The sequence below is a fragment of the Scleropages formosus genome, chromosome 25, assembly GCF_900964775.1.
Source record: "Scleropages formosus chromosome 25, fSclFor1.1, whole genome shotgun sequence".
Taxonomy (NCBI): domain Eukaryota; kingdom Metazoa; phylum Chordata; class Actinopteri; order Osteoglossiformes; family Osteoglossidae; genus Scleropages; species Scleropages formosus.
Window position 1 is genome coordinate 9,023,569 of NC_041830.1, and position 16,094 is coordinate 9,039,662.

Below are 16,094 nucleotides of genomic sequence, written 5' to 3' on the forward strand. Positions count from 1 at the left end.
AGACAATTTTCATCTCGTCTCATACGGCAGGTATGAGTACATAAGGAGAGAAGTCATCTGTCTCTGGAAGGAGGATGGAAGAAGGATGTACTTGGCATCCCTATAAAACTGGACTGTTCTCTTTTTCCAAACTTGTAACCATTTGGTGGCTCTGCAAGCACATCTGCATGTATTTTTTGGCTCTTTTTTTGAAAGGTAAGGCTTTGCCTTTGCCTTAGGGCTTATTATTATGATAGATGATAGTTTTACACAATGATAAAAAGTTACAAGTTTCTTGAGAAATGCTTGCAAGTGGGCACATGGCTATGAGACAACTGAGATTCGGGAGAAGCCATGCACTCCATGGGGAGTGGGAAGGCTGCTCACCTTGTGTGCTGCACAATGTCACCAAGGCTCATATTTTGAATTGAAATGTTATGTTCATATAAGGTGTTTCTCATGAGTGAGAGAGAGGATAGCTTGTTATGAACATTTTAGGGTACCAATTACATGTGCTCATAAGTCCACATTCTCGTAACATGAGTGCATTTTATGCGAGCGAGATCTGTGCTGGCCACACTTCAACCCTACACCTAAAGGGTATATTGTGGCTGTCAAAGGACATCAGTTTGAGCATACATGAATTCTATATCCAATCCGGAAAACATAGTGCACAAAGTTTTTGCTCTTTTCCTCTTATGTAGCTAGCTTGCTAACTGTTCACTTACGAGCTAAAAATCTCTGCTTGATTTTTAACCAAAATCTAAATGTCAGTATTAACAAAATAGCTAAATACCCATTTCAACATTTAGCTAGCTGCAATAGTGAAGCTTTATGACTTGTCTGCAAGCCAAAGCTTGCTGCTATCTCATTCACTTACTCACTCACTCTTGTTAACTGCTTGTCCTTGGTAAGGTCATAGTGGTTCAGACCCTATCCCAAAATTGCTGGGTGCTGGGCTAAGAGGAGTACACCTTAGACAGGGCACTGATCCATCACTTATTTTGATGTCCTAAATGACCTATAACCTAGAGAGATAACTTCAGATCAGCTTTACCGATCGTGTATGTGTGTGCATAGATATATGTGCATAAATCATTGCCACTTAGAAAAACACCAGTCAGACACCATAGCTTCTTATAGTATCCGGTTTTCTTATGGTTCTTGAGAAACATGTTCACTTGGTATTCACTTTAGCCTTTGGTTAACGGTCAGGGATTCACTTGGGCTTATTTATGTAGAATTCATTTGTATGTTGAACATGTAACTGTTGGAAGAATCATACCATAATCTGCCTGCCTTTACCCTAATTGATTTCCAATCAAAAATATTCTTTTTAAGACTCATAAAATATAGGTGTTAGTTTCTATTGTCTGCAATTTCAGTGATGGGTGTCTTTGAGCCTTTTTTCTTGACCTCATGCTGGAATGCAACTGAGCTTTGGGATGAGGTCTGAGGGAAGCAGGAGAACTTGATATTCACCATCAGGGAGATAGGGCACATTCCGGGCCGGTGGTGCACAAAAAGGCATTTCTGCTGTCAAACTTCCCGTCTTCCTGCACAAACGCTGTTTCCTGCAAGTCTGTCAGTGAAGCCTTTTCGAAAACGCTCAGCCTTCCGATGATACGATAGGAAACGGTCTTTATCTCCCCCTGGGAGAGCCATGAGGACTCGAGGGGCGTCCCTCCGGGGCGGCCTAGTGCAACAGCCAATGGGACGCTCCCAAACATTCACATGCCTTCAACATCCATGCCCAGCAAGAGTTACATTACATTATTTATTTGCTCAAAAAATACGTTTCATCCAAAGCAACATGGAATTCAGATAAAGAAAAAACCCAACAAAGAATCCCAAATATTTCCTGCTCACCACATCTCAATAGATCTTAATGGGTTCCTAGTGGTCTTCAGTCACATGCTCCCAGAAAAAGTCTAAAAGTCTGTCTTTGTACGTGTACATTAGAAGCAGGATAATGCCCATAATAGTAATAATTAACAAGTCTGTGTTTACTACAGCTCTGTAGCGTCTAGATTAGAGTGAATTATGGCACCTTGAAGGACATATGCGTTTGAAACTTTTTTCCCTATTAGTTGTGGTCATGTTTTTTCTCCCTCGTATTCCTGCGCTCCTTTTCTTGCTTTAAATTGTAGGTCAGCATATTGAACCTGCAGCTAGCATCTCTTTGGTGAGAACTGGAGCATTTGAGTCAGGTGTGGGTCTAGGATCACGGTTCACCCAATTAGGGGTTGAAGCTTCCGCAGAGAGAGAGGCGCAGTACCCGGGCCAGTCCCATTTGCGCGACGTGCTGACAAACTGCTTGAAACCCCACGGACAAATGGTGTAGTTATGAAGGATGAAAAATAATCTTGTCCCTAATGTTATGTTTTTCAATACTCCATTCATTCAGGATGTAGCGAGAATCCACTGGGGAATAATGTTGTCTATTGTGTCTGCTTTGCTTCCCCTCCCTTCTTTTTCTCTCAGTGCTGAGAAACAGCTGAAAGATCTCAGCTCTGCTAAATACCCATTAAAGTCAGCGATAACCCCGGGAAAAACATCCTCCCTTACAGTACAGGAAAGAAACTAATTTAACACTTCCAAGCTCTCCTTAGTTTTTAGTATCACGCTGTCAATCTGTAGCTTGTCCTTCATAATTGATTAATTGTTAAACTGTAAGGAGAAGGAAAAATGCTTTTAAAATGAGATTCATTTTGAAATACAATCCAGTTCATTGGGAATCTCCCCCCCCCCCCATTCGGAAGTTGTTTTTCATCAAAGCAAAGGAATTAACTAATATACCATGACTATCTTTCTGTTTTCCTTTCCGAGAAAGTTGGAAATGATCTTACATAAATGCAAAACATGAATCAGTTTGTAATGCTTCAGCTGTATCTTCCAGATCTGCCCCTTAGCTTTTAGTTTTTACAAATGCTTGTTTAGTTTATATATTTGTTTTAGTTTGCAAATACTAATGTCTAATTTGGATTAAGTAGAGTACATTAAGCAATAGAATTTAAACGGGCATGCAGAACAAACTATGTCCAGCTATAAATATAATCGAAAGAAACATACCTGAATTCAGATATTTTCCAAAATGTGAAAAATTGCAATTAGTTTCAGTCTTTTCCCAAATGGTTTCAGTGTCTTTCTTCTGTTTTCAGATAAATGACAGGACAAATAATTCACAGGACAGATCTTCAATTCGCCGAGAAAAACATAGGAACACTGTGTGGCAAAAGGTGGGAGATGGAGGGAAGAAAAAAAAAAAAAACTTCATCCGGCAGCAGTTGGACCGTGAGCTTTCATCTCCTTAACCTTCTGTGACTATATGTACCTCGCTTCACTGACAACGATTATGTAAAAAAAACAGGACGGCAGTAATGTCCCGACACCCAGTGTTTGCTTGCTTCTATTTAGTAGAAAAAGGTAAAGTTCAAAGCTATCGGTTCGCGGTGTCCGAGCATCTCCAGTTACAGGTAGTGTTCACAGGTGCGGTCCGGCTAATCTATGGTGCTGTGCAGACACAAGGAAGCTGAAAAGAATAGGAGCAGGTTCCCCGCGCTGTAAAGTGTCACCGGCGGACGGTGCCCAGGGACGCAAACACCCTTTCAGCTACTGTGAACTAAATGTGCTGCATAATATACCCCGTGCTCCCGTTGCAGTCGGTCTTGTGATGTGTCTTCTTTCGTCGAATTAAGAACTCTGGCCTCTTGAGTCGAATTAATTTAACAAACCGCTAGCGATACCTCCATCTACTTCACGTTCCCTATTTATGAAAAAAGTCAAGAAAGAATATTTACCTCTGAATAAATTGTTAGGCCTTGAAAGTCATTCCAGAAGCGGGCATCCAGTGTCCAGGCCAGAAAGGTGCCAATGAAGGAAATTAGTGCTTAAAAGTGTAATTTTAATGTTATACCACGGCAGCCGTTGTCCTCCTTTATGCAATTTCTTGCTTTTCTGTGCCTATCTGCAATGTGACCCTGTCTCTAGCAGCTGCTGGGGAGAGGCAGACTACATAATAACATGCTAAGTGCTCAGAAAAAAGGCAAAGGTCTTGCGTGCATCGGAAGGAGCCGAACGAGCCATGGTAGACAAATGTTATGCGCTCGACAGCCCCCAAGTTTCCTGGGCAGGACTCACGGTGGCTAATAGCGATTTAGCCTCAAATTCGAGTCCATGCTAAGCTGCTCAGCGGTATTTCGATTGCGAAGGTTGTTACTGAGTTTTCAGGGGACCATTCGGGCCTCCTTCTTGCCACTGTCCCCTGAATTATCTGAAGTCAAAATAACTGGATCCCTTTTCAAAAGAACTACAGATAGCCCTCAACTTACATCGGGGCTCCGATCCGATGACCTTGCCATAAGCTGACTTTAAATAAAAGATGGGCTCTGTAGATTCAATTCAGTAGTATTTTTTCCCTTTGGAATTAACATTCTTTTGTTGAACAATATAGCAGACATGCAGAGAAGTAAGTGACTGCATTTTTAAATAAAGAAATCTCGAAAAAAAAAAATCCCCAGCAAAGCAGTTCCAGGAACCACACCATTAGTGCAGGAAGCGTAGAGAGGGGAGGAGTGTGACGGGGGCTTCTCCAGTCACGCTGTGCCGTATTCGTGATGTGTGTTTAATGACAGTCTAAGAATGTCCCCCAAGGGTATTGTTCTAACAGTAGGAGATACTTATTTTGCTCTGATGGCGTGGGGTGTATCTCATGATATGAGTCAGCTGAACATGGGACGCGCCAATAAGATAAGCAGCCCACCGTTTGCTTTTTGGTTGGTTAATCAATCAATAAATTAATCAGTTGGCACACAGGTGTAGTGTATGCTCTCTAGGTTGGTAAAGTACTTCTCTCTTTAAATTACATTTTGCTTATCCTTGATGATCTTCAATAGTGTTCATTATTTTTATGTATTACTTGTGCTTTTTTGATCCATGTAATTATTACTGTGACATGAATATAGTCCTTCAACCTATGCCTATATGGGCAAGTGTGTAGCATCGTGTTTTTTGTATCTGTCGTACATAATTATTTCACCACCAAAACAGACATAACTTGTGGTTTCCCACAGAGTCCTGTTTTGCATCAGTGTGAGGGTGAAATGTGTTAATCCTGTTAATCCCAAACCTGTTCTTCAGACACAGATGACTTCTAGAAAGTAGGCTGCTTTAAAAAAAATCTACTCACCATCTACAACAACAAAGGCCTAGAGAAGCACAAATGGCACCAATTGTTTGCCACAGCTCCATGCGGAAAGCGATACAATGGCCTCAATATGCCACTTTTGGCAAAGAAGTTGGCAGTAGAACATTCTAGCATGCTTTCTATTTTCTGTGCTTTCTATGTTGTTCTTTTGTAGAACAGGTGGGACTAAATGAGTACCAAAAATGGTAAAAATAATTAAATTTTTTTCTGAGAAATATGAATTCTGTATCATAATTATTTTTGGCTTGTCCAGATAGTGATATTTGAGTGCGTATTACAAAATGTAAAGTAACTAATACTATTGCCCATGCTGTACTCTGGAGTGGAGCCAAGGTCATCCCCTCATTTGCATGGTCTTCTTTTTCAGCATCTTTCTTATGTGTGGGAACTTCCATCTTCGGTACTTCCACATGCTGCGGAGGAGACATACAGGTCGAAGAATTTGGGAAGAACAAGAATGCATGATGGTGAGCGTGGCTGGCAAGAGAGTAAAACTTCACTCAATGAGGTAAAGTGGCCATAACAGAATGTCAGAGCAGATGGAGTAAAGTTAGGCTGATTTATATAATACATGATACAAAGAGCTGAAACTCCACCGGGAAACAACCGCACTCATGTGCAATGGGGCAGCTGGTAGTGTAGTGAGTGGTAAGAGCTACTGCCTTTGGACCCAAATGTCGCAGGTTTCAATCCCACATCCAACTGTAGTACCCTCGAACAAGGTACTTACCTTAAATTGCTCTGGTGATGTCACCCAGCTGTAGAAATGGGAAAATAATTCTAAGTTCCTCTGGAGAAGAGTGTCAGCTAACTGAATAAATGTAAATGTGTCCTGTGTAGATCATTGGTCATTTTCAAGGGTAGCGTCACTGATCAACCACAAAATGATGTAACATTAGGGAAGAGCAACATTTCCTATTTTCTCCATCACAGGAAGCAGGCTCTGGAGTTGGCAGTGGTGCCCAAACAGGGTCAAACAGTCTGTGGCTTTTTGCTTCTTCCCATCACTTAATTGAATAATTTAGAATATATATAAATGCCTGGTACTGGAAGCTTTGACTGGAAAGGGTCTCGGTGAATAAATTATTCATACCTGAAAGAGCCATGTCATGTTATTTCTCATGAAAACTGTTAATGAAATAGTTTAGGGTTGAACTGTATTAAAATGTTGCAGACAACTGCTCTCCGGGGGCAGGACCGTCTACCCATGATCTATGGTGCTGCTACGGTCCAGTTCCCTACGGTCCAGTTCCCTACAGCCCAGGTCATTTGGTGTAAACCTCAGTCACATAAACTCTTTACACAAATCTTTACCTTCTTTTGCGTGTTTAGTGAAAGAAATGGTGCACCTTTTGAGGTTCGGAGATGCATTGTCCATTTACCTCCTTTAAATTAATGGTAATGAAAATTTATTAGAAGAATTCCTTTAAAGAGCGCACCTTCAACGATGAATCGTGTGCGAAGCCTGCACTTGCTACACAGACTGTGGTCTTTTAACTACTGCGTGACATGGCGACTAAAACACAAGATGTGTGTTTCACCAGCCAGCCTTTGTGCAGTGTTATGGTTTCTCATGTAGAAAAACACACACACACACTGTCTGAAACCGCCTATCCCAAGTGGGGGTCGCAGTGAACCGGAGCCTAGCCTGGCAACACAGGGCGCAAGGCTGGAGGGGGAGGGGACACATCCAAGGCGGGACACCAGTCCATCGCAAGGTACCCCAAGTGGGACTCGAACCCCAAACCCACCAGAGAGCAGGACCCAGCCAAACCCGCTGCGTCACTGCGCCCCACCACGTAGAAATACTTTAAATGTAATCTTACAAATGTGGGCACACCAACAAGCCTCTGCATAACTATTCTTAATTTTAGACCACTGAAAGGAAATGAGTTTATCTCACAATGGTTATTATGACCATAAATGCACAATACTGTATAAAATGGGCATGTGGTGGGACAGTGGGTAAGGACAGTGCTTCACTGGTGTAGGGTTCTGTTGCTTAAAACTCAGGGTGTGCAGAGTTTGCATGCTTCTTCCTGTGTTTGCATCCCCCAGACATGTACAGAAGGTTATTGGAAAACCGCTTCTGTTCCTCCCTTGCCACAAACACCATGTGGGTTGTCACTATGAGTGAGTATTGACTCGATGGTACACACCTACTGCACTGTATAAAATGCATCGATTCAATAACCATCAACCCTTTTTTCAGTGTTTCACAGAAGTAATTTGTGTCAAAGTAAATTGCAGTCCCTGGACTTGTTGTTTCACTTTACTATATCATACTAGTACTAAAATAGTATTTTTCTTGAAGGATTTTTAGTTTAAAAGTTTTACAGACACACACACACACACACACACACACACACACACACACAGAGAGAGGTATCTCCTATTCTACAGACCTAATTAGTTTCTGAAAATGGTTCGTAAGAGACTTAAAATCGTAAGGTCCATTCCCATTATTCATTCACGTTCTCACGGACATTCCAAAATATTTCCACAAACACCTATGATTTTGGAAAGGAAATTGTGAATACCCTCAAATACCACTTTGTAAGTAGAGTTTGAAGTTATAGTTCACAAAAAAGACATTGGATTCTTGCAATGTAGCAGAAGTATCCACTCCCCTGTTTCAAAGCCCAGGATTTGCCTCCAGGTATTTGGCTGAGGGCTCCTAATAAAATATACATATAAATTGCAGAAGTTATAATGATAATGACTCGGTTCTGTCGGTGTACATGTAATTCTGTCCTCGACTTAAAATCGAACAGGTCATATTGTTGCAAGAAATAAGGACGCATTTAAATGCTAAATCTAGAAGTTTGAAAGGAAAGTAACTTAAAAAAAACACCTAAGAAATGCAGGTGTAATACTTAAAACTTTAGCACCAAAACAGGTAATGTATTTAGGGGTTTAACAGTAATTGCTCTTAACCTGCAGTAGGCGATAAAAGGCAAGGCTTTTTCTTAGACGTAAATGTGACTTGACCGGTTTAGGGGGAAGTGAGACCAACAGCCGAAAAATACCAATGAACTCCTCAGCAGCAAAAAGTAAATTACTAATAACCCTAAATCATACAATAATACACAGGGTAAGATGTTAAAACCCTGATGCCAAAATTATGGGGGCTGGACACAACACAACCCTGCCACCAGGCAGTACTCATTTCCTTCTCAATACCTATACCTCAATCCACCAGTCATCATATTTTATTTTATTTTAACTAACTATCCATACCACATGGGGGGCGCGGTGGCGCAGTGGTGCAGTGGGTTGGACCGGGTCCTGCTCTCCGGTGGGTCTGGGGTTCAAGTCCCGCTTGGGGTGCCCTGCGAAGGACTGGCATCCTGTCCTGGGTTTGTCCCTTCCCCCTCCAGCCTTACGCCCTGTGTTGCCAGGTTAGGCTCTGGCTCCCCGCGACCCCAAATGGGACAAGCGGTTCAGAAAATGTGTGTATCCATGCCACCCATCCCTCTTCACAATAATATCTCCATCCACCTGCAGACCAGCACATATGGACATTAATCGCTCAGCATACCCTGTCCTCTTTAAAAATGCAATTTAGCGAATATGTAGTGAGCAGACGTGGTCAAATACGTAAAATATAAACAGATTTACTAAATGCACAGATTGGAATAAGGGGCTTCTCCGACTCCGTGCTTTTTCGTTCACAATAAATTTCTTTTGAAGTTTTATGTATGACGTAGGCTTTTCGAGGGCGAGTGTTCATTGGATGCGTTAAGATCGGGTGCTATACTCCTGTACGGCCGCACGGGGGAGCACTCGCACTCCTTCCTTTAGCCGTCTGTCTGAACGACAGCCCCCCCGGGCGGTTGCTCAGAAATCCAGCACGGCGACTGTATTAATCTTGTAATCCTAGTCCACGATGTCAGATGTTGGCCATATGAAAAGCAGACGCAGAAAAGAGCCATCAGTACGGCAGCTATGCCCGTGTGGTCTGTGTGAATCGTTTTTGTAATTTCAGGCCAACCCAGTAGTACCCACCCACCGCCTAGGAAAATTTAGTGAAGACTAGCCCGTGAATCTGTTTATTTGTTTGATACACCGTAGGATCCATCATTTTGTTCTCAGTGTTTACAGTTACGCTCTGGAGTGAGAAACGAGGCGAAGAGCGATGGTGTAGCGAATTCAGTCACGGGTTTCGTACATCAACACGCAGCTCGTACGTTAACGTTCAGCGGACAGTACCGCTGATGGCCACAGGGGGCGCTCGTACAAGAGTGTCGTTCCCGAGCGCTAGACGGCGCTCGGACCACGGTCAGCTCTTCTCTCCCCATCCGCCTGGGAGCTGCGGGCTGTCCGAGCAACAGGCCGTCGCAGCAACCTAGGCGGAAATAAATCACTAGAAAATAAAATGAAGTACAGTACGAACGCACGCTTATTCAGTCTAGGAGGAATGTCTCGTTTCCACGTTGCGGTCCCCCGCGGGTCGCTGAAGTTGCGCGCGCGCGAGTGAGCGAGCCGAGCGGGTAAGTTTTACCTCAGGAGTGCGTTCATCCTTAAGACAACAGACTGAGTGAAAAATGAGGATAAACGCGAAATAAAAACGGGGAGGGAACGGAAGAACGCCGTGTTTCGGGCGCTGCTTAGGGAAGAAAATGTGAATACAGTTAGTTAAATCACTTGGAGTGGACCGCCGCCACAGGATGAAGGAGGAGGAGAGAGAGAGAGCTCTTCACTAGCAAGAATAAAAAAAAAGAAAAAAAAACATCGTTACAACTGGTGCAGAGAGTTACAAAACACCAGAGACTAATCGCTTTTCTTCTTCTTGTTCTGTTAAAAAACTGTCACTGAGGTTTTAAAACTTCTTCCTTGCGTGTTTATTCGTATATAATATATATAATCTGGTACAGTCGGGTGTGTCGCGCGACACGTCGTCTTTCACACGTTGCAAAAACGTCTTACACGTCTTTTTCAGTCATGTAATTCTTTACATTATCATGTGTCGCAAACGTGTTTTTACACTTCTATCGGTGTGTGTTACGTGTTGTACACATACACAGGCAGTGTTTTCCATCTGCCAACTCATCCTCCGCGCCTCTTCGGCTTCGTTTTCCTCACTTTCTTCTTCTCTCAAGGCCGCCCACTTTCATGACAAAAAAAAAAGGCATTTGAATGTAAGTAAGTTTATGATTTGTGTTGTTTACTTCAGTGCTGCAGCAGTATTCCTCTGTCTTATCTTTTTCAGCCTGGCGTTTCTCCTGAATCCATCATCGGTGAGATGAACATCCCCACAACTTACCACTCCAGTGTTGTCTCTGAAACTTTCACTTTGTTTGCGCGAAGAACGCGTAGCCGGTACCCCTCACCAGCTCCATTTGTACATCTCCGTCTCTTTTTCATTCGTCCCCGCTGCGCGTGCTCAGAATTTTCATCCGCAACTGGTATTTGGGCACGGCCTTGTGCCTTAAAACACGTTTTTTCTTTGGATTTATACTCTGTGTCAATTTGTGTTAGCTTCTCCTTCTCTGCCGTGCCTTTCTAACCGATTTGAAAGATGTGCTTTCGTGCTGACGCCCGTTCCATTTGCTTTCCAGCGAGATCATCTGCGAAGTGCATGCTGCTTGGTTCTTGCTTCTTCGCTCCTCTCCATACCATCTTGCATGCGCCTTTTACCTGCTCTCCTTACTGTTGCGTGAACACTGAGGTCTCGCGCTATGGGAAAGGACAGGAGTAACGCTCTTGTTCTCTCGTCAAAGAAAGCAGCTTGTCGCCTTCGTGGGGACCAGGGGAGGGAGGTTGAGAAGCTCCAGATTGCCCTAGAAGCGGAGAGGAGCAAGACCAAGCAGCTGCGCCGGAAGTTTGCCGTTGAACTGCGGAGGTTGAAGGAAACGGCGGAGGTGGAGCACGAGAAGGCCGTGCAGCAGCTCACCTCCAGGTTCGAGCGGCAGAAGGCGCTGGAACTGCTGAGGCTCAGGGAGGTGCTGGTCAAGGAGAGGGAGGCGGAAATCCGCCAGCTGCTGCGCCTCAAGGGTCAGGAGCTCCGGGTGGTTGGCGGCGGCTTGGAGAAGGAGCGTCAGGCGGCCGTCAGACAGGCCCGTGAGCTGCAGCGCCGGCTGGCCCAGGAGCTGCTGGGGAAGTGTGCCTCCGGACATAGGGATGGTGAGCCTGGCTGCCTGAGCAACACCGCGTCCTACTGGAGGCTCGAGCAGCTCCTTCACAGGTTGTGCCGGGAGGCACATGGCAATCAAGCCCCCCTGGTTCAACGTCTCAGGCAGGAGCTGGAAGCAGAGAAGAGCTTCTTCCTTCGCCACCTTTTGCAGACCCATGGCCTGGAGGCGAAGCACAGTGGTGGCAGACAGCGCTCCCTGAGCTGTGGCCCTCTGGATGTCGAGCCCTCTTGCACCCATCGGGACCCATCCTGCATTGGATGTTCTGTATCTCGCTCCAAGTCCTTCTCTCACAAGTCCAGAAGCACATCTCCTGTGGTGAAGAGTGGACCTGGAGTGGAGTTGTGGAACTTGCCCCCTGGGAAGGAACTTTGTCAGGCTTTTCATTGCTCCTCTCCCATCCCGTCCCCAGAGTCCCACTCCTCTTCCTCAGTGGGTGGAGAGCTGGGCTCTGGGATGCTCCAGAACTCCGTCACAGTGTCAGCCATATTGGAACAATCCCCCCAGCTCCAGCACTCCCTTCTAGAAATGGAACACATGGTAAGCAAAGTGCCAGTCGCTGTGTTTCCTCCATCAGTGTCTCGGCGCTGTTGATATTCTGTAGATACCCATTTGCCATTTTTGTAATGTCCTCATTTGTGTTAGTCATGGAGTTCACAGGTTTTGACTTGGCTCACTTTTTAACCATGTTCAGCAGTCTGTGCTCTGCATCTTGTGTAGTACTAGCATCTAGACCCTGAGGATAAAGGGAACTTATGAAGCGCGGCTTCTTCAGCTCAGCTGAAAACTGCAGATTGGCTCTCTTTCTGAAAATATACAATTGTTGGGAAGGTGTCGCCGCTTTTGGGCTGAGATCAGAAATGTAATTAAACTTAAATGCCTTGAAGGCTAAGCTGACCTTTTTAGTTGACATTCTAGGCTCTCTGAAGGAGATGTGGGTGTTTGGGATGTAGTCAAAAGTATTTAATATTCAGATTAAGTAGACATGTTGATATCCCACAGTAGATTTTTGTTCTGTGACTGAAATAAGACAAAATACCCTCTGTTTTGTGTTTGAACCTGATGGATCGCATGGATCTCTGGGAGTTGGTGACAAGAACAAGTTTGTTAGATTCACTGCTGAGTTTACTGACAGCCTTTTTATTTTTGCCCATAGCTGATTTTTTTTGTAATTAGCAGAGTTTAATAGAATAAGATCTTCTACACACTAATTTACTCTTGGTTTACATTTGAGGGAGTTATCCACCAGTGCCATTGTCATCTTTGTACCCTTTAAAATGTCTTTATATATATAGAGGCAGTAATGGTTATTTCAAATCTGATGGTCATTTATGAGTTGTCTCGGTCACCTCTTGTTTTTCCATTTTCTCAAGCAGAAGAAGAATGTTGATGCAGTGAGTGGTGGGTGTGGATTGACTGGTCATGAAACCGTCTGGGGAAATGCATCAGTCAAATCTGAGTTGCATTAAGTACGAAAGGGCAGCAGATCATGACATTTTCCTCTATATATGGGGGTATTGTGTACAAATCCTTTACAGTGAAGCAGTCTGTAATGCACAGTCAGGCTTGTAATAGATGAGAAGGCTTTCACAAAGTTTTTTTTGTCTTTTCATCACATTTTCGGAGTGTGCAGTGTTACCCGAAGAGATAGGCCTTAAGGGTGCGACCAAAGGAGATGAGAGTGGCTTCAGTGGAGAGATTGTGATTCCTTCTTGCAAAACTGCACGGACTCAGATTCTTCAAGGCCGGCGGTTACCACTGGCATCCTGGTCCACATGGGGCGCCACGGCTCATACCCAGCAGGGTTGAGGAAGATGCTGCATGTGTTGCCAGTTGGACCTGTGACACCATAGTGCTTCTATGAGTGACATGAACATGTATGATGATGCAGCTCCAGGAGGGTTACAGTTGTCAAGGTGACTTGGTGATTGGGTTGTGAGCAGCAGGTGCAGAGGGGAACCATTGTGTACTGAAAGCAGTCCAAACTGACTCCCTTTCAGAACATTTTCCTGATTTTCTGTCCCTCCAGAGCACATACAAGTAGTACAAGAGTTACAACATGTTTGGCTTTCTGACCGCTTGGAGTTCTGATGTCCATCGCTTTAACTTTGTGTTTTCCAGTCCTGATGTTTGGTCATAACCTTTAATGACAAATACTCGATCTGTTGTATGACAGCATCATCTGGTCATGCTGCCACAAGGCACCATACCTGTAATTGTTTGGGTCTGTGTGGCTGTTTGTGGTGATTGTGTCTTTGTTTACAAATCTTTTTTTCTTCGCGATTCCATTCAAGTTACTTTTCAGTTGCTAGCCATTATAAATAAAGTGAGTTCTGGTGGTGCTGAGAAGAAAATGCAGAAGACAGACAATAGATTTAAAGGTCAGGTAATAGTAAGATATAAAAATATAATGCATTACTCTTAGTATTTTAACATGAATGTGTGAAATTCATGAAAAAAACACAACAAAGCCCTGTTATACAATTGCACATTCATATATGTAAATTGTTCATGTGAGTGTGTTGGGAGCAGTGGCTGTAAACACACCCTTCAGTCAACGTGAATTCCCTCTTTGCAGGGGTAGTAGTGTAAATAATTGATTCTTCAGCTCCTTACAACAGAACAGCTATTCATTAGAGTCTCGTGTGCCTTTCTGGTTCAGCCAAAATGCGTGCAGAAGTCATAACTATTTATGATCCAGCCTGTCACCGGGGGAGGCACGTACAGCCGAACGGTGCCTGCTGCTTTCCGGAGACCCAGCACTCAACTTGCGAGGCTTAAAGTGAGCAATAAAACATCTGTTGTGTCATGGAATAAGAGAGCCAGGAAGAAATTTCCATCATAATGTGTTGAATCCACAAAATGAATGAATGTTTGGTTGTCTTGCTTTCCTTTTCAGATGATATTTGCTTGCTTAGCTTATGCTTTTACTCCTGTTCAGTAGATCTGTTTCACTCTTAAATCCAGGAGATGCGCAAGGCACCTCAAGGTCCTCCAACCAGCACCTTTCATAGTACAGATCCCTGTCTCTCAACCGCTTCGTTTGCAGTTGCATTTTCTCAGTCAGTCGAAGGCTGAGGTCCGATGAAGGTGATGGACTCTCTAGCCTTGGAGCACCGTGTGGTTGGTGTGTATCGCTGCTCCCCCATTCCCTATTGTCAGCAAAAAGTGTCTCCGTGTCATCTGTCGCCGCCTTGCACCATGTCATGGTTTGAAAAAAGTGTCCCATGCATAAATAGGCACCATTGTCAGTCATTTGCCATAACTCTTACAGTCTCTCTCTCTCACACACACGCACGCGTGCACTCAGGACCAAGCCAGGGCTTTATCTACCGGTCCACCTTGTCCATTTTTTCAAATTACAATGAGGTGCACGTCACATGCACAGCTGCCACCTATTCCCCATGTATTACCTCCACAGCCATCTTCCCTTTTTCCATGTAATTTATTAACATTTTAATGAAGACAGAACTGGGGACTGTAATGTGACCACAGAAATCTTATATGGTTGCGTTCACAGGCTGCGTACATCTGCTCAGCAGCTGGGAGGGACGCTAGCGTGCGTACACAGACACACACACACACACACACACACACACAGACAGACAGACAGACAGAGGGGGCAAGAGGAGGAGAGAAGTCATGGTTAGTTTGTTTCCAGGACCATACAAGATGAAGCACAGCCCTGGCCTACACATATTGTCCAATGCAGCATAAATATTGATTCAGATGTTTGTGTAGTTGTTTCCAAGCCAGAGTGTGTGTTCATTTTAAAACGTGGTCCTCTGTGTAAGGCATTTTCCTGATGATAGCAATTACATTTTCAATTTCTCTTTCTCCCCTTCTTTTAGTTGCTTTGTGTATAAATCATGCCGTTTCCTTGTCCTTTGTCAGTGTTTTGGAAAGATGCATTTGTCCTAGAGGGCTGTGTGTGTGTTTTTTTTTTTTTTTTTTTTTTGTGGCCTATATTTATTATACGCTTTTTTTTAATTCTCTAAAGCAGTGCATTGCTTCTAGCCTGTGTCCCAAAAACCTCTGAGAGCTGCCTGTCATTGACTGTAATTAAGCTGTCAGTGGCAACAGTTAGGGTAAAACACAGCTTGTAAGACCCTCAGCTTTATTTTGAGATATTTGGGTCCCCTAAAAACACCCACTAGACACCCCAGGGCGCAGTCCGTCCTGGGTACAGATTTACCCTCCTTTTAACCACATTTTTCAGCATGGTAGCTTCTTTTAAGTGCTATTACAGATGAATCGTGGTTCGTCTGTATAATAAATCGCACCCTTAAGATACGTTATGTAACAACTGGATGATTAAAATTCAGCCTTTTCAATTCGTAATGAAGATCCATCCCTTGGTTTGCATTAGCAGGTCATTGGTTTCAGTGTCTCTTTTGTCATATAATGTGGTTATTATGATTTTTGAGTGATTTCGCCTGATTAAATGTACAGTGGCTGACCATCAGCAAAAAAGCAGCTTGCTGTGTTTTCACACTGATCTTTACATTTGATGTTTTCAACGAGACATGCAGAATCAAACTCTTTGACACTGAAATTCTGAATTTAATATTTTTTTTTCCATTTTGGGATATGTTAACTGTTCTGCATGTATGTCTGAAACTTTCGACAGAAATTGACTGGTCGGGGAAGTGTGTGTCTCAGTCAGTGATGTCCTGGATACAAGAGGCACAGTGAAGGTAAGGAAGGTGAAGATGCTGTAGGAAGGAATAAACCAGTTTCAGTTGCAGACATGAGAAAATGCAGCTGGTTGAAAA

The 16,094-nt window shown here is 43.7% G+C and overlaps 1 protein-coding gene across 4 annotated transcripts in view; it reads left to right on the forward strand.

Moving 5' to 3' along the window:
- Window positions 1–11,758: 11,758 nt before the first annotated feature.
- Window positions 11,759–16,094, forward strand: part of tspoap1 (TSPO associated protein 1) — a 90,319-nt gene continuing 85,983 nt past the window's right edge. For 3 of the 4 annotated variants that reach the window (XM_029249165.1, XM_029249163.1, XM_029249166.1), the window contains exon 1: window positions 11,759–11,859. In XM_029249165.1, coding sequence (XP_029104998.1) covers window positions 11,776–11,859 — 84 coding nt within the window. In that variant the 5' untranslated portion in view covers window positions 11,759–11,775. The remainder of the gene's footprint in view (window positions 11,860–16,094) is intronic. The other variant, XM_029249164.1, reaches the window with a different exon arrangement.